Raw genomic sequence first — 22704 nt, forward strand, 5'->3', positions numbered from 1 at the left:
TGTTGGCGTCACTGATGACGTCACTCCCCGCCCTCCCTCCCGTCCCACGCTGATGACCTCAGTGTAATGGCCGCACTCTCCGTGCGCTCCGGGCTGTTTTATTTTCTATTTTTCCTCCATCGCGGCTGAATCAAACCGCTACACATCGACTGCACACCGCTGGGAAGCAGCGCAGGCAGCGGGAGAGGGCGGTTGTGGACGCAGCAGAGCCGTCTTTAGCGAACTCCGGGCCGCCAAGGTGAGTAAAGATGTGTGTGTTAGCACGTTAGCTTGTGTTAGCCGCTAGCTCCGGGGAAGATGTTCTGGTGAAGACGGTTAGTCCGAGTACCGGGGACCCTGAACCCCCCCCCCCCCCCCCCCGGGTTTTGCCTCATCCACCCGCCACCGCCGCCACCACGGGGGTCTCTGCCGGTAAGCTACCGTCTGTGTCCGGCCCTGCCCGCCTGCAGGAGCACTGAGCCGGTGCGGGCTGCTGTCTGGCGGTTAGCAGCGTTAGCTCCTCCGTGACTGCCGGGCCTCGTTATTCGTTATTCGGCTTTCATGAACCGTCACATCTGGACCAGTTTCCCCGGTGCTTTGTTTATTTACCCCGACGTGCCGTGTGACGTTGTGCTTATCCAGATGTGAATTAGATGAGTTGGAGAGAAACGGCTCATCACTTCTGTTCAGGCGCCAGGTTAATAATAGAACATCCTACAGTTATAACACATTTATAAGCTCTTTCATTCACGCTTACTCACTTTTTTTTCTTATTTTACTTAAACACATGTTACTCATCTCAAGTGAATTCATCACACATCTACATTGCGAACTGATGTTTCTGTGTTTAAAATATGATTTTTGGTTTAATCTAATTTCAGATGACAATGTCATCGACTGGATTAGAATAAATAATGATCCTTTATTTCTTCCACAATGGCGACATTTGCCTTGTTGCAGCAACACTGGGACAGTATTAAACACGTAGCAAAAGACTACAAACATTAATAATGCATATAAAAAAAACATTAACAGAAGAACAAGATAAAAAAAAAACCTGAGCATTCTTTATGTACTTGCATGATAATGTTGGTAGTTATAAGAAATACTGTGTTGTTGTCATGTGTATTGTACGCAACAGAACAGTGATGGACATTAACAAGTGCAATGCGTCAAATTGTCCAGGTTTGAGGGGTAATAACATACTGTAATAACATTGTAATGCAGTTCGTCAGGCAAGATACTTCCAAAAACCTCAAACAGTGAAATTCTGAAAAGCTCATAAGCAAGACCAAAGTCCCTGTAATTCAATCTGCTTCAGAGGGCCTGGGTTGTTTTGTTTCCTCTTGACTGATGATAGAACTATGATATAGCACTATACTTTTATTTTGTATTCCAAGCTTAAAATATTGAGAAATATAAATCTTAGTCTCAGACAGAAACTACCGTTGTGTTGAGTGGTGTAAACCCTTCTGAATAAAACGTGTACATGGGTTTAATGATGTAGTCATTAGAGTGTTTTAGTCCCTATTATTAAAGTTGGGTCTTATCCAATCCGGCTTAACCGCAGAGCAGCCTGTACACATTTTGAAGATTTATTTTATTTATTTTTTTAACAAATGTCTTACAAGTTTTGGACTCAACGCCGAGGCACGAGATGAGATATCGCTGATGCAGACGAGCATTAGGCTCAAAGCCACGCTGCCAGGGTGGGTTTGGAAAAACATGCATCATCCGATGAATAGAGGGGAAGGTTATTGAGCATTTAACAGTATTTTGCACTAGAAGCTTTCATTAAAATTGTATATATAGACGTTTCCATCGCGTAAACTCTGTGGCACAACATGAAAAAAGCTTCAAAGTTTAAATTTAAAGGTTATTATGGCTCTATTTCACCAGCCCTGTTCACTCTAGGTGAAAATGAGCTGTGTGAAATATAATATGGATTAAAGTTCAAGGTTACTTTATTCATACCCTTGGTTAGATTTGTTTTTCAGGAAGATGATTACATGTGGCATTCTCTTATAAAAACACATATTGATCCTGACAACCAAGTACTCCGTTCACCAGTACAGCAGCAGAGATAAGTCACCCGAAGATAAGATAAAATAAATGAGATCAAGATAAATACAAACAAAACACCAAAATGTTTCTTTCGGGAAATAAAAGCAACCTCTGGGATAAAACCCACAACAAGAAACTACAATTTAAAAAGCACATAGACGGTAATGGGGGGGGGGGGGGGGGGGTGAGGTGCCTCGGGAGCCAATCAGAGAGCAAGTTTCAGTCACGTGACGATAACATCACAGCGTTGGCGGCAACAAAACACATGGATGAAAGTCTAGCATGGAGGAAATATGCAGGAGTCTGCATATTGTCAACAATTCCCGGTAATCTATCTCTTACTGTGCGGTAGCTTTTACAATTTGCGCCGTATAAAACCACCCAGAACTCCACAGTTAGTGGTGATCGCTTATATTTCCTTTTTCCTTTTTTTGTTTTTCATTTTTAATTAAAAACAGCTTTTAAGCCTCGGTGTCACAGAGAGCAGCGAAGCAGTACGTGATGCTTCCATACCACGACTTTGTCCCGACGAGGTCAGGAAGACAGAAATCAGATTTTTAATAGACGTTTTGGAGAAACAGAGGCTCTCAAAGTTAGCGGCAGCAAAAAAAACTGTAAGCAGTCAGATGTTTGTTTTTTTGAGTTGAGAGAATGCCATGGGTGATGAAGAAGAAACCAACGTTTGATGTATCGGCCTGGGGTCAAATTGGATTACATTGAGACTGGGTGTTAATATCACAAACAGCATCTTGTCAGGCTCACGTATGTTGTAACTTTGTCCCCGGTGTTACGAGCTGGAAAGAGCTGAAGCAGAGGAGACAGAAAGACTAGAGCGAGGAGAGAAGAGGCAGCCTCTGATGCAGCTGAGAAAGAAAGGAGAGGAAGATTTAAGTAAACTGTTGATCTGAGGTATGAATGGGACAAAGTGCATAGTACCCCCCCCCCCCCCCCCCCCCAGGAACCATCTATCCAGTCTTCAGGCACTGCTCTTGGTTAGAGTTTAACTGTGATGCAGCGAAGCGTCTCTGATGTTCCCTCTTCCTTCCAGAAGCTTCTCCGATGGACACCCCTGAAAGCCCGAGCCAGTCGCCTCAGTCCCCCGAGGAAGAGGAGAAGGGTCTGTCCGACAGCGAGCTGCTGGACTCTCCTGATGAAGAGGAGGGCCGGGTCCTCTCCGACAGCGAGGTCCTCCGTGAAGACGAGAACGGAGGCCTGGAGGAAGAGGAGGAGGACGAAGAGGTGGTGGGACGAGGCTCCGAGGACGAAGTGGTCCCCGACTTCGTCTCAGATGACGAGGAGCCGGGAGGAAGAGGAGGACGGGCAGGAGGGATGGGACAGGAGGAGGAGACCATCGTACTGATGGAGGGAGACGAAGAGGGTCCACAGGGTGAGGAAGAGGAGGAGGACGCAGTGGTAGACACTCCGCTATCTCCGGACTCCGAGCCAGAGCAGGTCAAGAACCTCACAGCTGACGAGGAGGAGGAGGAGGAAGGAGAGGACAACGAGAAAGGATACAAAGAGGCCTCTGCAGAAAGGAAGTTAGTGGAGGATGAAGAGGACGAGGAGGAGGAGTACAAAAGCGAGGAGGACGAGAGGCGGCGGGCCGAGGAGCGGAGGAGAGCGGCGGCGGCCAGGGAGATGAAGGAGGACTCGGCGGCCGTCTCCCGGGAGCTGGACGAACACGAGCTGGACTACGACGAGGAAGTCCCCGAGGATCCCGGCTTCCCCGCTCTGGAGGAGGACGAGGACGAAGAGGAGGCCGCCGCCAAGCTGGAGGGGGGGGAGGAGGAGGAGGAGCAGGAGGACAAGAGCAGCAAGAAGAGGGAGAAGAAACCCATCCTCCCCCCCTCCCCCAAAGACGGAGAGTCCAGAGGAGCAGAGCGGAGCCGCCGAGACTCGTTCAGGGACAAGAAGAAGGACGAGGACGACGGAGAGATCGACGACGGAGAGATCGACGTGAGTAGAAACAGACGGAGGGACGTGTGACAGGAAAACTAGCAGAGCTCAGAGAAGACACAAGCTCACATCCTGGTGTGTGTGTGTGTGTGTGTGTGTGTGTGTGTGTGTGTGTGTGTGTGTGTGTGTGTGTGTGTGTGTGTGTGTGTGTGTGTGTGTGTGTGTGTGTGTGTGTGTGTGTGTGTGTGTGTGTGTGTGTGTGTGTGTGTGTGTGTGTGTGTGTGTGTGTTTGTTCAGGATGACGACCTGGAGGAGGGAGAAGTCAAAGATCCGTCCGACAGGAAGATCAGACCACGACCCATCTGCAGGTTCTTCATCAAAGGTACAGGACGGCTGCTAATGCTGCTAATGCTTCTGCCGCTTGTTTCAGGTTATAAAAAGTGTGTTGCTCCAACTAGCCAATCAGAAATCAAACCCTATATAGTGTCATCGGGGGTTTAGCCAATCCCAATCAAGGTAGGCCCTCCCTTTGACTCCTCCCACAATTAGGCAGCTCTGCTCTGGCACATGGCACCACGAGAGGAAGTACTTCCTCCTCTTCCCAAGATGGGCATGTGTGGGCGGAGCCAGTCCAGCTCACACAGACACAGCAGATTCTGAATGTAGCTCCTATGATCCAATATTCAAATGGAGGAAAATCAAGGAGGAGCTAGAAACTTAGAATACTGAAGGTTTCTGGACCGACCGGACCAGGAGGAGGAGGAGAACAGGAGGAGGAGGAGACCAGGAGGAGTAGGAGGAGGAGGAGAACAGGAGGAGGAGGAGACCAGGGGGAGGAGGAGGAGGAGGAGAACAGGAGGAGGAGGAGAAGTTTAAAGTGACTCTACCAGAACAAATCTTTAAAATATACTTCCCATATTAGGTCTCACTTCTGCTCTGAGAATAAACCAATACAATACCTCAAGGGATTCTGGGATATTAAAGAAGGCGTCGGCCGGCTGCTCCGCTTCCTGACTTGTTTTGGATGTTTTGAACAATCAAAAGTGTGGAAAGCAGCTCTCCGCTTTCTTTTATTCTTTTATTGTTTTTTTGCTCTCCGGTTTCTTGGAGACGGTGCGCGAGCGCTCCCGCGCTCCGACCCGAGATCCGCAACTGAATAAGCGCTTCATACTCGACCTACACAACTTCAAAATAAAACTCAAAACAACGTATTTTCAAAACAATCTTCTCCCAACCGAGCTTGTACTTTGAAAAGAATACTGGATGGGCATGCGTAAATGACATGGCGTTCGCTTCCATGTGAGAGTGAGCGTGGTTAACTGACTCAAACGACCCGTGGAAACCCCGTGGGGGGGGTGGTCACAATGGCTGCTACATCCACAAGGCCTTAACTAGTAGAAACAACAGGTACTAGAAGTACTATATGAAGAACTTTGGCTTCAAAACAAAAGAGCACGGTGTCTCCATGAACACTGAAGCTCCACTGTGTAAACAGTGTTAGAGAACACGTCTGGTTAAGAGTGGAAACACTACTAACCTGCTAACCTGTTAACCTGCTACACTACTAACCTACTAACCTGCTACACTACTAACCTACTAACCTCCTGAAGGACAAACACCCAGACCTGCAGAAGGAGTTCAAAGAACCACAGCTAGTAACTTATATACCATGAAAATATAGCTCTGGAAAAGAAATTAAGTTATTATAAATATTAGTATTACAAATATAAAATAACAAAAAAGAATATAATGTGAAGATATTTTATTTTAGCCATTTAATGTTATAAGGATTACTGCATAGTAACAAACCATTTAAAGACTCTGGTCCTCCTGAAGACAGGCTGATCTAATGACGTTTTGTGTCTTCTCTGTTTATTTAGAAAAGTATCGAACTACATGGTGGTATCAGTACCGATACCAAGATGTTGGTATCGGTACCGATACCAAGATGTTGGTATCGGTACCTATACCAAGATGTTGGTATCAGTACCTATACCAAGATGTTGGTATCGGTACCTATACCAAGATGTTGGTATCAGTACCTATACCAAGATGTTGGTATCGGTACCTATACCAAGATGTTGGTATCGGTACCTATACCAAGATGTTGGTATCGGTACCTATACCAAGATGTTGGTATCGGTACCGATACCAAGATGTTGGTATCGTGACACTAGTCTGAGTGTGAAGAGGAATTTCAGGTTTTTCTACAGAAGTGTTTCTCTGCTGGTGCTTTGGGAGCTCCATCATTCAGTGACGGTGCTGTTGGGGATCTCTAGTTAATTCCTGCTGTAGCACCGACAATATCATTATTTAAAACATTATTATGCAACTCAATACTCAAGATATTTAGCCAAAGGGATACAGATAAACGGTTCACAAGACTGCCACGTAAACTCACCACTGAATGTAAACTTTAACACAAGAATGTCACTGATGGAGCTTCACCAGCAGCAGGAAGTAAAACACACCGCGAGTTTTCATTTGTAAGTTACGCAGTCGCCAGGAAAAAAGTACTCTTAATAACAGGAAGTGGTAAGTTCAGAGGTTCATGCGTCCACTGCGCCGATTGGCTGAATCAGATCACGCTGCTTTTTAGTTTAAATAAATAAATACATATTTTATTGGTGTATTTAGTAATGAACCAGACAACAAATAATAATGTTTACACATAAAAAAAATAATATGAATAAACCACTTAAAAAACATACATACATATTTCTCGGGGGTGCTATGGCTATCTCGGGGGGAGCTACAGCACAACCAAGCCCCCCCCAACTGTTTGATGACGTACCAGAGATGGACGTCAACAACTAGAACGGACTCCTAGAAGTTCTAATTTTCCCCGTGTGGTTCTGGTGGAGGAACTTTAATCCCAGCCGTCATCAAATCCTTCGTTTGAATAAAAACGCTGAGCAGACGTTGAGTTCTGTGGAGTTTAAGCTGCGCACTGAGTGTCGATGTCCAGCAGAGGGCGCTGCTGCACTTTAAAGTTCTCCCTCAGTCACTCCTCACTGCTGCAGAGTCAATGGCTTGACCTTTGACCCCTCTGCGCTGCGTCTCCAGGAAACTGCACTTGGGGCATGAACTGTCGCTTCATCCACCCCGGGGTCAACGACAAGGGAAACTACGCCCTCATCAGCAAGCCGGACCCCTTCTCCCCCAACGGAGCGCCTCCCGGAGGAGGACCACACCCACTGCTGCCCAACAACCCCTGGGTAGGATGTCGCCCACCCCACCCCCCCCCCCCCCCACCCCACCCCACCCCCCCTCCCTCACTGCTCCTGGTAACTGCTCCGTCTGTTTCAGGCTGCTCCTGCGGTGGAGGAACTCCCTCCTCCTCCTCCTCCAGCAGAGCCTCCTGTGGAGAGCGCCTGGGAGCGAGGGCTGAGGCACGCCAAGGAGGTAGACACCACCCCCACCCTTTTGTGTGTGTGTGTGTGTGTGGGGGGGGGGGGGGGGTCACCAAGGAGACCACAGCAGCTGAAAGTCATCCACTCATTCCAGCAAACACAATTTAGAACAGACGAGTTCAACTTCTGACAATTTGAATTTGTTCATGATGTGAATCCGACGGCGTTTCAGTCGTTTTGCTTCCCGTCACTAAGGTGAAGGTGTTTATCTTTACAAAACAGCTGCGTGTGTGTGTGTGTGTGTGTGTGCGCGTGTGTGTGTGTGTGTGTGTGTGTCAGGTGCTGAAGAAGGCCACCATCCGTAAGGAGCAGGAGCCGGACTTCGAGGAGAAACGATTCAACGTGACGATCGGCGAGGACGAGAGAGAGTTCGACAAGGAGAACGAGTTCTTCAGGGAGCGTAGCTACCGCATCATCCGAGAGTACGACACACACACACACACACACACACACACACACACACACACACACACACACACACACACACCCTGCAGCGAGGGATTGTGACGTTCATGAACGATACGAATCAAGTCACAGCAAAGACTGAACATTATTAGGAATCTTCTTGATTTTATTATATTTTTATTTTTTTTACCTTTTATCAATAATCCTGTCAATCCAACAAACAAACAAACGGAAGAAAACGTCAAAGAAAACATAATTCCTTTCGATCTAGTTTCCTCAGAGTAGTGCCACACTGAGACCCGAGCTGAGCGATCAGCGACGCTGCTCCAGGGTGGCGTTAGCCTCAAACCCTCCCCGAGTCTCTACATCTCCCATAATGCAACAGCTCCAGCAGACGTCTCACTGCGTTGGGCATTAAATTGGCTTTATGTTGAGATTGTTGTCATTTTCACTGGTAATTGTTTGGTTTTGTGAAAATATCAACCTTTTCATCACTGACCCACAACAGAGAAACATTTTAATTTAAAGCTTATTATAACACGTTGTTACCGGTCGGGGTGAAACCTGTTTGACACTCCTGGACTTCTTGAATGTTCACGGTATTCATCTGATTTGTTTCACGTGGGAGACGTTCCATTTATATTGCAGTACTTTCCTAATATAATCCATGAGAATTTAGTTTCCTGCGTTCTGTTTAGCCAGAGTCTTATCAGTGTTCTTCTCTCCTGCAGTGAGGTGGACTTCAGAGATCCTGCTTATGGGTACGTCTCTTTGTTTTGTCTGCTTCTTATCAGTGTTGATGTTTCTGCAGCTGAACCAACACACACACACACACACACACACACACACACACACACACACACACACACACACACACACACACACACACCGTAAAGGTTTTAGTTCACACGTCACACACTCATTACTAATGGAAGTGAGATTACTCACTTCATGGAGAGTTCCAGCTCCGGGATGACGAGAGGAGGAACGACGGCACTCGTTTACATTGTAAAAGCACCTCTGGAATTAATGTAACATGCTCTATAATCTGATGTTAGAGGGGGAAGATGCTCTATAGTCTGATGTTATAGGGGGAAGATGCTCTATAATTTGATGTTGGCTGGGGAGGATGCTCTATAATCTGATGTTAGAGGGGGAAGATGCTCTATAGTCTGATGTTAGATGGGGAGATGCTCTATAATCTGATGTTAGAGGAGGAAGATGCTCTATAATCTGATGTTAGAGGGGCTGGTGCTCTATAATCTGATGTTAAAGGGGAAGATGCTCTATAATCTGATGTTAGAGGAGGAAGCTGCTCTATAATCTGGCGTTAGAGCTTCTTAAAGAAACAGGCCAACATGCAGACAGACACGGGCTTCTACGTGAACATGCTAATGCTAATGCTAATGACTGCGACTGTGAATCCAGACGAATGGTAACTGTTTGGACTGGACTCCTCATGAGCCTTAATCTAATCTGAGCGTCACTGATGGAGGATTCTCCGCCTGCAGTGATCCGTACGCTGATCCGTACTACGACTACGAGATGGAGGCGCTGTGGCGAGGAGGCCAGTACGAGAACTTCAGAGTGCAGTACACCGAAGCTCCTCTGCCCTTCCACTACAGTGTGAGTGAGGTACACACACACACACACACACACACACACACACACACACACACACACACACACAGACACACACACACACACACACACACACACACACACACACACACAGAACGTTAAGAGAAACATCCATCCTTCCATTTTCTTCCTCTTATCCGTTTCCGGGTGGCGGGGGTGGCTGTCTGAGCACCGTCACCCGCATCACATTGCACCACATGGTGGGCTCACGGGAAGGTGGCCGGCGTGGGACATGAACCCTCTACCTTGAGATTGAGAGTCTCATGCTCTACCTACTGAGCTGGCCGGGGGCCACATCGAACATCCAAAAGAGAAAAACATCAACAGGGTTTTCTCATAATTTACTTCTCAGATCAATCCAGAGGAGAACATCTGCTTTTATTCAGAGTCCCAGACTTCTTTAGCACCAGACTCCATTCAGAATATTTAAATTTTAAGTGAAAACATGCCCAGTCTTATGTCAGATTCTCATCTATCCCATGGTATTTACATGTCTCCTCTATAGCACCAGACTCTGTTCAGAATTTGACCATTTTTAGAAGAAACCATCAGACCTTTGTCGACTCATCTTAACACCAGACTGTGTTTAAAGTCGTACATAACTCCTGTCCTCCGTGTCTGCAGGAGCGTGAACGGGACCGCGATCCCCGCGAGCGCCACCGCGACCGAGACCGCGAGCGGGACCACCGAGAGCGTGAGCGGCGGCAGCGAGAGAGGGAGCGCGAGAGAGAGAGGGAGCGCGAGAAGGAGCGCATGAGGAGGAAAGAGGAGTGGGAGCGCGACCGCATGAAGCGGGACGAGAAGGAGCGGCCCAGGATGCGGCCGCCACGAGACGCCCGCGACAAGAAGGACGAGGACAAGCTGAAGCCGCGCTCGCCACTCAGCATGGCGCCCAAGTGAGAACAGCCAAAAACACAGCGTGCTCGCCGACAGTGGCGGCGATGGGTCGCAGGCGGTGGTTTCCATGGTTTCACTCCTTTGCGGGTGTTTCAAAGTGTTAGCAGACGATACCTTTCTAAATGTTTGCAGGCGGTGGTTTGAAGTGTTCACAGTTACTGGTTTTCTCAAATCTTTTAACAGACAATGGTTCTCTGATGTGTCGTTCAGATTAGACAACCATTGTCTGTTAATACGGGATCGTTTCTAACAAATGTTTGCAGATGATTGTACGATTGGATGCGCTGGCAAATGGTGGTTTTCTGAAGTGTGTGCAGGCAGTGGATTTCTGGTTGTAAGTGTTTGCAGGCGATGGTTTTAAGTGTTTGTAGAAGCTTACAGCTGATGATTGACTATGTGAAGCCGTCTAGTTACTGTGTCGGTGCCATTACCAGTGACATCACCTCACACACCTTCAGTTATGTAAACTTCACCAACTTTCCCACGCCGCGCGTCAGCCGCCGTGTTTCTCCCCCTCCTGTCCTCATTTAGTTTCTTTTGGCTTTTGAAATTGTGGAAGTTTTATGTAGATTTTCTTTTTGTCGGCATGGACAACAACAGCAACAGCGACACGTTGCCCAACACGCCCCGCCCTAAACCTTTGTCTGCCCTCGCAAGTGACGTCACCAAAACCTCCCCGCTGCAGGCCAGTGGAAATCCGCTCGGGAAAACCAGTTCCACCCGGAAATATGACGCCGCGCAGCGCTGCACAGCCTCGGGGTGGAAGCTGTGAGAGGAAGTTTAGTGCAGTCGGAGGTGTTCACAGGAGACCGTTCTCCTTTAATTCATTCAGTTTCACCCTTTTTTTCAAGAATTTGGCCCAATAAATGGAATCGTTTCTCTTTATTATGTTTTTGTTAGAAATGCCAACTTTTCCGGCCCCATTCGGATACACTGGTGCTTATTTTAGCTTTTTTTTTTATCTTTGCTCCAATCTGCAAAATATTAAACACACAACGTGACGTCAACGGTGAAACAATTAGAAGTGCATCGGGGCTTCTAAAAAAAATTGCTTCTCCGAAAAAAGGAAGTGATTAATCTTGGTTTTGCACGATGTTTTAATTTCAAACATTAAATTGTGTTTTGAGTCCAGCAGCGCGTTGAAATAAGCACGTGGTGATAAACTGACTGGACAATAGCAGTAAATCACGTTTCAAAGCGCTGCGTGATCGATTCAGCCAATCACGCGGCGCCGTGTCGCCTGAAAGCCCCGCCCACTATGTCTGAGGTCGTATTGTTTGGATTGGTCAGTCGCGTTCGAGCAGGGGATTTAACCCACAACATCCTGAACCTTTCAGGAAATTCTGCACAAATCGACATTGACTGTAGTGCACGCCGCACCGTTTTTCAAAAAGAATGTCAACAACGGTTCAATCATCTGAGAAAACGGACGAAACAACAGGAAGTGCTAAAATGTTATAAAAACAGCATCGATTGCTTAAAAAAAGGCTCAAAAACGTGTAAGCTGCACTTTTACCTTTGTTATTCTCTTGTTCAGCACTTTGATCCACTAGTTGTTTTAAAGTGTTTTATAAATAACGTTGATATGTATGGAAAAGTCATTAAAAACGGCTAAAAGAGGTTAGCATTGCTACTATAGCTAAAACTGTTCCAACCAGTGGGAAAAGCACAGCGGCTATAAAGACGCTTAAAATGGCTGAAGTGAGGAACAAAGAGATGAAAAGCACTGAAATTTGCCACAAAGACAAAAAAAAAAGTGATGAAAAAAATCTAAATTGCTTTGAAACGTGAAGAATGAGATGTCATTCTAAGTAATGATTAGTTTTTATTCTACGTTTCAGATATTGAGCCTCTTTCGTGGCTCCAGACGGATTTCATTTGGTAGAAAATCTAAAGTCGTGTCTTTTGTTGAGGGTAAAAAAAGTTTATCAAGAAGAAGTCAAGTGAAGGAAACTGGGCGTCCCGTCGGTGTCATGGCCGCTCTTAAAGGGCCGGCGGTGACTTAGAATATTGATTTAACCCGTCTCAAACACTACAATGCTGAAAATACCTTCCATAAGCATGTCGACTACCTGCTAACTGGCTAATACGTGCTAATCGTGAACCAGGAAAGAACTTTTCATCACTACTCAGAAGATAAAACTGATCAAGGTCTTGTATAAGGTGACAAACCTTCCCTTTTAAGGTGAATATCTTGACGTCTCGTATCTTAGTGCTGAGGTACTGCGTTTTAAAATATCTTTTGAGACTTGTCCTGCAATTATGTGCCGTCATCCATCATCTCATCGTCTTCATTTGACTGACTTCACTCACTTCCTCGTGTTTTAATTGGAGGAACACGTAGCCTGATCCTCGCAGCTATAAATAGCTCATCTGGAGCGGCGCTGCTATAATTAGCTCTGCTGTCACAGCACCAGGGCTAAATTTAGCTGCCTACTTCTGCTATTTGCTCTTGCATCACTCATTATGAACACACAGCCTTCCTCCTCCTCCCTTCTCCTCCTCCTCCTCCTCCTCACAAGCCGCCTCAGGCCGTCTTTCTTCATGCAATGGGAATATCCACTGACGCGGCTCATTTCCTCCAACAAATATTTAGGCTGCGCTCCTCCGGGGTGTGATTGTTTTAGAATGAAGGCCGACGGGGGGAAAAACCCTCACTTGTTCTGGCAGCACGCCGTGTATTCCTCCAAAGTTCTGCTGACAGGGTGAAATCCAACTCCACATCACACCAAACACTCTTGTTCTTCAGTGGCAGGATGTTAAAAAAGGTCCAGAGAAAATCCAGGGTTCTGGTTCAGACAGTCAGTTCAGTTTACAAATAGGTTGTTATAGTTATTAATACAATAGATAATATTTCATGACAAATATCTTGACATCAGCTTCAGGTTGAAATTGGGGCTCGTGCTAAATGCTAAGGTTGGTGTGTCCGATTTATTTGACTTTGTCCTCCACTTGTCAGAAGGTGATGAAAGTGGACCAGATGCTGACTTCTCTACGTCCTCCCAGCAGGCCGATGGAGCCTCCGTCCAAGAAGGAGGTCCTCCCTGTCATGAGGGGGCCGGACGAGTGGAAGGACCCCTGGCGCCGGTCCAAATCCCCCCGGAGACGTCCTGGGCTGGGCTCGCCGCCACGAGGCCGCCGGAGACACCGGCCCTCTGGGTCCTCCGTGTCCCTGTCCAACTCCTCCAGGTAGGAGGCGCTAAAGCTTAGGCTCAAGTTTAGGCTCTGACCACAGTTTAGGCTCTGACCACAGTTTAGGCTGAAGTTTAGGCTCTGACCACAGTTTAGGCTGAAGTTTAGGCTCTGACCACAGTTTAGGCTCTGACCACAGTTTAGGCTGAAGTTTAGGCTCTGACCACAGTTTAGGCTGAAGTTTAGGCTCTGACCACAGTTTAGGCTCTGACCACAGTTTAGGCTGAAGTTTAGGCTCTGACCACAGTTTAGGCCCTGACCACAGTTTAGGCTCTGACCACAGTTTAGGCTGAAGTTTAGGCTCTGACCACAGTTTAGGCCCTGACCACAGTTTAGGCTCGGACCACAGTTTAGGCTGTGCTTTATGCTAAACGTACCTTGTGCACTAGAGGAGTTTGATATCAACCTTGAGCCATGCTGTCGGGGAGGATTTGTAAAATTACCCACAATGCAGCAGCAGCAGCAGCAGGGGAAGCCCCCTCCTTTCAGGGGGGACCTGACCTTGTTCTCTGTGGTTCCTGAGCTGAAAAGCGTTTTGCTCTCTGGTCCAGTTAGTTCTGGACTCCAGTACCGCTGCAGCTTGTGTGTGTTTGTGTCTCAGGTCGTCGTCTCGCTCGTCCTCCTTCTCCGGCTCGTCTCGCTCCCGCAGCCGCTCGTCCTCCTTCAGCTCGTACTCCAGCCACTCGTCTCAGCACAGCTCCTTCAGCGGCAGCCGCTCCAGGTTGGTGACCCTGTGGAGACACACTGACCTCCGGGAGATGTCCTACACTTTTTATTCTGAGCCAACTTGTTGTAAAAAGATTAACCACAGAGTCACAACACATCACTTTTTATGGTCACCACTGACTCGTGACACATTCCTGCTTCACTGAAGCTCTGTGCTTTGATCCCTTTTCTCTTCAGGTTTCAGGTTATTTGATCTTTTTTTTTACAAGCAGTTGTAACGCGACAGAAATCATGTCCCCTGATTGCCCATCAGAAGATTCCTGCTCTGTTTTGATAATCCAGCAGACTGAAGTGACACGTGAGCTAAGAGCTCCTCCCCATGAGAGGCTCAATTGTTCTCAGCCTTGGTAACAATGGAAACGTAGCCTTGGTAACGTAACAATGGTAACGTAACAATGGTAACTCAGCGATGGTAACGTAACAATGGTAATGGTAACGTAACAATGGTAACTCAGCGATGGTAACGTAGCCTTGGTAACGTAGCCTTGGTAACGTAACGATGGTAACGTAACGATGGTAACGTAGCCTTGGTAACGTAACAATGGTAACGTAACGATGGTAACATAACAATGGTAACGTAGCCTTGGTAACGTAACAATGGTAACTCGGCGACGGTAACGTAGCCTTGGTAACGTAGCCTTGGTAACGTAACGATGGTAACGTAACGATGGTAACGTAGCCTTGGTAACGTAACAATGGTAACGTAACGATGGTAACATAACAATGGTAACGTAGCCTTGGTAACGTAACAATGGTAACTCAGCGATGGTAACGTAGCATTTTTCTCTTTTGTGACCCTCAAAACGATCCCGCTGATCATGTGACTCTTGAGCTGGTGGACCTCAAAATGTTGCAGTGCCTTGTGGGTATTTTGTGGGAGAGATTTACGTTGCGAAAGCTTTGCTGGGTATAAATCTGACACATGGGGCTCCACAGGGCTCTATCTTAGAGCCTCTATTATTATTTTACTAAAGGTGAAGCCCTTTCTTGCGCGGCTCCACTACCAATCAGTCACCCAGAGATCCTGCAGGTGCAGCCCTGCATGTTTTCCTGGTCTCCCTGCTTCAACAGGCTGATTGCAGCGAGCGGCTTGTTGTCTGGCTTGGTGCCGATGAACCATCAGGACATTCAGGGGAGGGACACATGAAAACATGCAGGGCTGCACCCCTCCAGGATCTGAGTTTGACTCCCCCGCATAATTCATTCCTTGATCTAATCTCAGCTGTGGATGATTGTCCAACTGTTTATGAAAAGCAAAGTGTTTGTTCTGTGGTTATTTTTGATCTCAGCACATTTTAAAAGGCGACACATTGATTCTGTCACGTCTACAAACAGGATGAGACCTACAAGTATGAGACCTGAGACCTCATTTTAAAACCGTCAGTTCTTCTGACAATCTTGTCGACTTGTCGGTTTTCAGGTCTCGATCTTTCTCCACGTCTCCCTCGCCGAGTCCGGCGGCTCCGAGGAACGTCAAGAACAAAGCCGACCTCCACCCTGCGATGGCTAAAGGGTAAATCTGACCCCCCCCACACACACACACACACACACACACACACACACACACACACACACACACACACACACACACACCACGGACCAATGTCACCGATTGATATCTAAAACTTGAAGGGTGTACCACAGGGTTCATGTTTGGGCTCCCTGCTTTTCATCATCAGGTTCAGCCGCATGCTGGTGATTCTGACGTTTATATTTTCATTGCAAACCCAGAAATCCATCCCCCCACAAGGGAACTCCGCCGCGCCCAAGACAAACTACATTTCATAAATATTCCAAATGGACAGTGAGCTCCGCCCAGACTGCAGCTCGTACAAGGAGAAGCCCCGCCCACACATTCAAAACCACTTTCAACCCCCAAACACGAAATCCTAGAACTGCAGCCGAGGATCAGCGACGGAACGCGACTTCCTTCTGCCTCGTGCTTTCAGTTATTTCAGGCTTTTATTGTGAAAATAAAAAAGTATCGTGACGATTAGCTGCTCTGCAGTTTAATCTCAATCATTATAAAATTTGTTGGTGATGTTTTCTCTCTCTGCAGCCCGCCTCTGAAACCAGGCGCCATGCCCCCCCCCCGCCGGGACAAGCCTCCCGCGAAGAAAGCTCCCAGTCCTCCCCCGCCTGGTGGGCCGCCGGGGGGCCGGCCCCCAAAACCCAGCATGGAGGGGGGTAAACCCGCCGCCAACCCCCGCGAGGTGGGAGGCGGAGGCCCGGGAGGCGGGGGAGGGGGTCCAGCGGGGAAACCAATACCCCCTCGAGAACTTGGAAAACCTCCGAACCAGAGAGACGGACGGCGGAAAGAACGACCGCAGAACCCCCCCAGGAGGTAAGAGACCTGATGGACGGTGGAGGGGGGGGGGGGGTCAGAAGATGGTGTAGAGTGAAAGATGCATATCTACGTCCAGAATATCCCAGATCAGACTTCTGACACAAAACTAAAGTAACGATCGGTGCCGCGGAGTTTCACTCCGAGAATTATTTTTAGTTTATAAATCTTTTATAAAGCACCAACACCCAATTTATAGAGCATCTTCCTCCCACTAACTCCTGTAACTTCAGCTAGCTACTCTAACGCTATTACTTTTGGTAAATTTAGTAACTTAAACGTAATTAGTTACTCAGTTACTGACGTTTCTGTGGTTTTTCTTATTTCACCGCTCACTGTTAGCATTAGCATCGTTTCCACGTTTCAGAGAAGTTTTGCGATTACAGGGCTCTGTTTAAATAAACATGATGTCCGTTTCCACGGAAACACTGAAAACGATGTAGTTAGCATGTCAGGCCATTAGTTGGTGCTGTTGTTGGTTTCTGTAATGAAAGCACTACTCTATTACTTTGTGAGGAAGTAGCTGCCCTCAGTAACCCTTCATGGTGCAGTGGACGATGGATGGGTGCTGAATTGTTGCCCCGGGCATCGAACATGTTGTGACGCAGCGGGATGCCAGCGGAGCCCCCGGCCCCGCCCCCGGCCCCGCCCCCGGCCCCGCCCCCGGCCCCGCCCCCTCAGGGGAATTCGCTGTGGCGCACAAAGCAGAAGTAGCAGTTCCCTCACACTTTCACATTGGCATGGCGGCGCGAGCTCGTCTCACGCCGTGTGTGTGTGTGTGTGTGTGTGTGTGTGTGTGTGTGTGTGTGTGTGTGTGTGTGTGTGTGTGTGTGTGTGTGTGTGTGTGTGTGTGTGTGTGTGTGTGTGTGTGTGTGTGTGTGTGTGTGTGTGTGTGTGTGTGTGTGTGTGTGTGTGTGTGTGTGTGTGTGTGTGTGTCCTGGAAAGCATCCAGGAAAACCAGTTCCTGCTCGTCTCCGTTGTTCTTTCTCTCTCTTCTTCCCTCCAACGACACAATAAGTTATTCAATACGAAAACCTGGGACACCAAACAGGAAATTGATTTACAGCAGTTAGGGAAGTGAGACTCTGTTCGGAGGAGTGAGACTCCCGTGAGGACGAGGAGTGAGACTCCCGTTAGGAGGACGAGGAGTGAGACTCCCGTTAGGAGGACGAGGAGTGGGACTCCATGAGGAGGAGGAGTGAGACTCCCGTTAAGAGGAGTGAGACTCCCATTAGGAGGAGGAGTGAGACTCCCGTTAGGAGGACGAGTGAGACTCCTGTTAGGAGGAGTGAGACTCCCATTAGGAGGAGACTCCCGTTAGGAGGAGTGGGACTCCATGAGGAGGAGGAGTGAGACTCCCATTAGGAGGAGTGAGACTCCCGTTAGGAGGAGGAGTGAGACTCCCGTTAGGAGGACGAGTGAGACTCCATGAGGAGGAGGAGTGAGACTCCCGTTAGGAGGAGTGGGACTCCATGAGGAGGAGGAGTGAGACTCCCATTAGGAGGAGTGAGACTCCATGAGGAGGAGGAGTGAGACCTTTGTTGACATCCTGTTTGTTCCAGACGGACTGTGAGCGGCAGCATCAGTGGAAGCGGCAGCAGTTACTCCGGTTCCAGCTCCAGATCCAGATCTTCGTCCAACTCGCTGTCCCGCTCCCGGTCCGGATCCAGGAAGTCCAGGTACTGTCCCCTCCCCTCCCGTCTCCCCCCGTCTCCCTCCAGACCCGCCTTGATGGCCGACTCTCTGTCCTCCAGGTCTCTGAGCGTCAGCAGCGTCTCCTCGGTGTCGTCGGCCTCGTCCAGCAGCAGCTCCGTTCGCAGCGCCGACTCCGACGACATGTACGCCGACCTGGCCAGCCCCGTGTCCTCCGCCAGCTCCCGGTCCCCGACGCTCAGTCAGCCCCGCAAAGAGAGGGGCGGACCCAGGGAGGGGGTCCGGGACGGGCCCCGAGAAGGACCCCGAGACGGACCCAGGGACGGACCCCGGGACGGGCCCAGGGACGGGCCCCGAGACGGACCCAGGGACGGGCCCCGAGACGGACCCAGGGACGGGCCCCGAGACGGACCTAGGGAGGGGCCTCGGGATGGACCTAGGGAGGGTCCTCGGGATGGACCCCGAGACGGACCCCGGGAGGGGCCTCGGGACCGGGGTCCGCACGGCCGGGACAAGACGAGAGGTGAGGGACTGACCAGTGGACTCCGGCTTTTCTTTCATAAATTTATTTACCTTTTTTTTTTTTACTTTTTCTTTCTGAATCATAATTTGACTTTTTTTTTTTTTTCAATAATTAAACTTTTTGGGAGAATTTTTACAAGATTATTGATGTTTTTTCTCTCCACGATGTGAACTCGACCTTCTTTTTAAAAAAGTTTTTATTTGAATTTTGCCAGAAAAAAAATTGTAACTGAGCTTTTTATACTTTCCTTTTTTAAACATGATCAACATCTAAAAAAAAAATTATTCAAATTTTTTTTAAGAATGATTAAAAATTATATTTTGTCCAATATTCGAGTTATTTTAATACAAATTTAATGGGATTTTTTTTATTTTCAGGTATATTAGTTCATATTCTCCAGGTTTATTAGAAAAATTTAGAACTTATTGAGTTTTAAAGTAAAACGTTATTTTTTTTGTTTTTATTTTAATTTAAATTTTATCTTAATTGATTTCCTCGTGACTTTATTGTCTCTTTTTCAGATGATGAAAACTCTTGGATTTATATGAAATATATGGGATTAATTTGAGTTAATGCGATGAATTAATCTGAAGCGATTCCACCTCAATGTTTGTCTTCCATTAAATGTTATTTTCCATCGATTGATTTATTTATTAATCAATTAATCTTAAGAGTTAATTCATTAAAGTCGTAGCCTGAATAAAAACATGTTGAACTTTAAAAAAAAAATTAAATTTTAATTCCAAGTTTCTGGAACTTTTTTTTTTTTTTTAAACAAGATTTTTACTCAACTTTTTTCAAAAAACAAACAAGTGTTCAAACAAAAACAAATATATAAACAAAAAAATTATAATTAACACATGTAAAACCCTCCGCTCCTTGTCTCCTTGTCTCCTTGTCTCCTTGTCTCCTTGTCTCCTTGTCTCCTTGTCTCCTTGTCTCCTTGTCTCCTTGTCTCCTTGTCTCCTTGTCTCCTTGTTTCCTCGCTCTGCCTCCGACCAACACAACACCAGATGTCTTCTCTTTCACCAACACACTTTGTCTCCAAAATAAAGCGCTGGTCTCCGGGCCGGCAGGAGTCCCAGCTTAATTCTAGTCCGTTGTCTCTAGTGGACCTGAAGCTTTTCTGGATTTACACCTAAAATACACCGTTTCAGCTTCCCCGTGGACCGTCCCAGTTTGTCCTGGAGACACTTGATGCAGGTGTCTCGATGTCCAGAACGTCAGAGGACCAGCGGTTCTGTCTTAGCGCTGTGATATAAGTTCTCATTCACCACTTTCATTCCAGTATTAATGGCTTCACCGTTTGATATGTTCTCCGCTTGGTCGACGTCCCTGATTCTAACGGGTCACTGGTGGGTCCTGACACCGTCAGGACACCGTCAGGACACCGTCAGTGGTGGTTCAGCCATGATGTCTTTATGTTTTGATATGAAATGTCTGAGTTGTTGATATTTACAGAACCGTAGAGGAACCCTGCTCATCAGGCAGGATTTGTTCAGGAACCGTCTGACGGAGGTTTTCCTTCTCGTCTCAGAGAGGCCGATGAAGAAGGACGAGGCGTTCAGGGACGAGCGCAGGAAGATGGACCCGTCAGCGGCTCCACCGCGGGGGGGCCACGGGGGGCCCCACCCGGTCCCCCGGTCGGGGCCCGGTAGCAGGGGGGGCCACCCGGGGCACCCGCCCCCCGGATCCATGGGACCACCCGGAGGTTACGGAGCCTCGGGGTCACACAAAGACATCAAACTGACCCTGCTTAACAAGGTGGGCGACACACACACACACACACACACACACACACACACACACACACACACCCACACACACACACACACACATACCTCTGAAGGTGATTGGTTATGTTTCTCAGCAACAGGGAGACAAAGGAAGCAGAAAGCGGTACCTTCCCTCAGATAAAGACCGGCCGGGTTCCCCCCTCAGTAAGAGGATGGCCATGTCTCCAGACAGAGGTAACTCACACACACACACACACACACACACACACACACACACACACACACACACACACACACACACACACACACACACATCGTGTTTTCTCTAATGATCATGAACTTTGACTTAAAGCCGCTGAAAGTGACCAGAACTCGTCTCTAAAGGGTTAAATTCAGCTTCAACAACCCGTCATGATTAATAATAATAATAATAATAATAATAATAATTAATATTAATTCAGAGTTCAGAGCTGGGTTCAAACCGCCGCCTGGTAAACTCACGTTTAGGTTGGTTTCTTTCCTCTTTTTATTGCAGCTGCACACGGTGTCACTAACAGAGTACTCAGGAGGCGTTCAGGTGCAGTGGGATATTCAGGAACTGGATCAAAACATGCAGAGACTTGATAAAAGACTCGGTCCTGTTTTTATTATTCAGCCGGTTAGACGGCAGGAGTCCATCGTTTCCACCGCCGCCGTCCTTCAGGTCAGACGCTGAGTCGTTGTTCCTACGGTCCCTGAACGTCTCGTGTTGTTTCCAGGCCGTGACAAGCGGATGCCCGGCCGGCCCCCGATGTCCCCCCGCATGGAGCGACCGCGAGGCCAGGGCCCCAGGCCGATGCCCCCCCCTGGAGACAGGTCAGTATGACACACTCTCACGCACACACACACACACACACACACACACCCTAGCAGCAACTCTTCCTCCCTCCTCTTCCTCCTCTCCCCCCTCAGGAAGCGTCCTCTGTCCCCGCCCACCAAGTCGTCCGGTAAGGGCCCGGCGGCGCCGTCAGGGAAGCTGCCGCCCGCTGCCGCCGCCGCCTCGGCGTCGGGGAAACCCAGCAACACGTTGTCTCGCCGCGAGGAGCTGCTGAAGCAGCTGAAGGCCGTGGAGGACGCCATCGCCCGCAAGCGAGCCAAGATCCCCGCCAAGTAGCCCGGACGCCCGCCCGCCCCTCCCCCACCCACACGTCCTCGTGCGCCGCGGCGACCCGGGAGGGTTGTTTTTTTTAACCCCACCCTCCAACGGACGTGTAAAATACGAGTGATGTTGTCTGGTTGGTGTTTGAAGGCCGCCGTGGAGAGAAGAACCACCTCGGACTCTTTTTCCTCGCAGCGCAACGGCGCCGGCGACCTCTGACCCCCTCGTACGAGCCGGGGGGCGTGGAGAGCAGAACTCCGCCCCCCCCCCCCCCCCCCCCCCCCCCCCCCGTCTCTTCAGCTCTACTCAGTCCTCATGTACAATAACAGCATCTCATGTATGAATCAGTGATGTGAAGTTTTTCTTTTTTTTTTTTTTTTAAGTTTTCAGCCTCTTTGTTTCTTTAGCTCTTCTTAAAGTCGGACTGACGTTTGGTTGGTGTCACATTTTTAGTTTGAGAAGTGGGACGGAGACATTTAGAGACCAGACGTCTTTGCTTTTGTGACGAAAGCCTAAATAAACTATTTTGATAAAGCGAACGTCTCTGAGTTTTTGGGTTTGTTTATTTCCCTCGTGTTGAAGTGAGTTTGCGGGTTCCCGAAGGTCCCTGAAGGCATCGTCCAGAACCACCAGTCCTCCCTGCAGAACTACAAGTCTGGTTTTAGAATAGAAAAGAAATACTTCATTAGTCTTTGGAGTCGTGGTAATCTAAATAGGATTTTATAAAAAGTGGAATAGGAATGAAATGATAGATGTATAAATTCTAGAACATCGTCGGTGTTTCAGCTCAAGAGAAACGGGAAGAAAAACTATTTACAGAAGTTCTGAATTTTAAGTAAAGAAGTGGTTCAGGAAGTCCGACTTCTAAACTGAGGAGTACGATAAGTTCTCAACACGAGGAACTTCTTTCTTTTCCAGGGACCGTGTACAAAAACATTCGTCTTGAAGTAAAAGAAGCTTCCTACCAGATTTTAGCTGCTGCTCGTTTCCATCTGCAGTCACACAACATAAGAATATATATTTACAAATATAACGAGCAGTAAAAACTCTTAACATGAGCAGAAACCATGAAAACATAAGAATTACTACAGATATTA

General features: G+C 48.0%; 1 protein-coding gene across 5 annotated transcripts; it reads left to right on the forward strand.

The window, feature by feature from the left end:
* Positions 1–43: 43 nt before the first annotated feature.
* zc3h18 (zinc finger CCCH-type containing 18) lies at positions 44–22138 on the forward strand. 5 transcript variants are annotated; one of them, XM_080474353.1, is made up of 19 exons: positions 44–238; positions 3092–3999; positions 4237–4321; positions 7006–7157; positions 7249–7344; positions 7632–7774; positions 8489–8518; positions 9269–9392; positions 10023–10294; positions 13302–13484; positions 14089–14208; positions 15634–15726; positions 16273–16557; positions 18120–18236; positions 18312–18733; positions 20271–20497; positions 20604–20703; positions 21228–21324; positions 21421–22138. In XM_080474353.1, the coding sequence occupies exons 2-19, from the start codon at positions 3103–3105 to the stop codon at positions 21620–21622; spliced, it is 3645 nt and encodes a 1214-aa protein (XP_080330479.1). In that variant the 5' UTR covers positions 44–238; positions 3092–3102; the 3' UTR covers positions 21623–22138. The 5 variants fall into 5 exon arrangements, with proteins under 5 accessions (XP_080330479.1, XP_080330481.1, XP_080330482.1 ...); XM_080474355.1 differs by having other exon boundaries at positions 20610–20703; XM_080474356.1 differs by having other exon boundaries at positions 9269–9383.
* Positions 22139–22704: the final 566 nt, after the last annotated feature.

The sequence above is a fragment of the Lipophrys pholis genome, assembly GCF_963383615.2.
Source record: "Lipophrys pholis genome assembly, chromosome: 11".
In the NCBI taxonomy this organism is placed as follows: Eukaryota; Metazoa; Chordata; class Actinopteri; order Blenniiformes; family Blenniidae; genus Lipophrys; species Lipophrys pholis.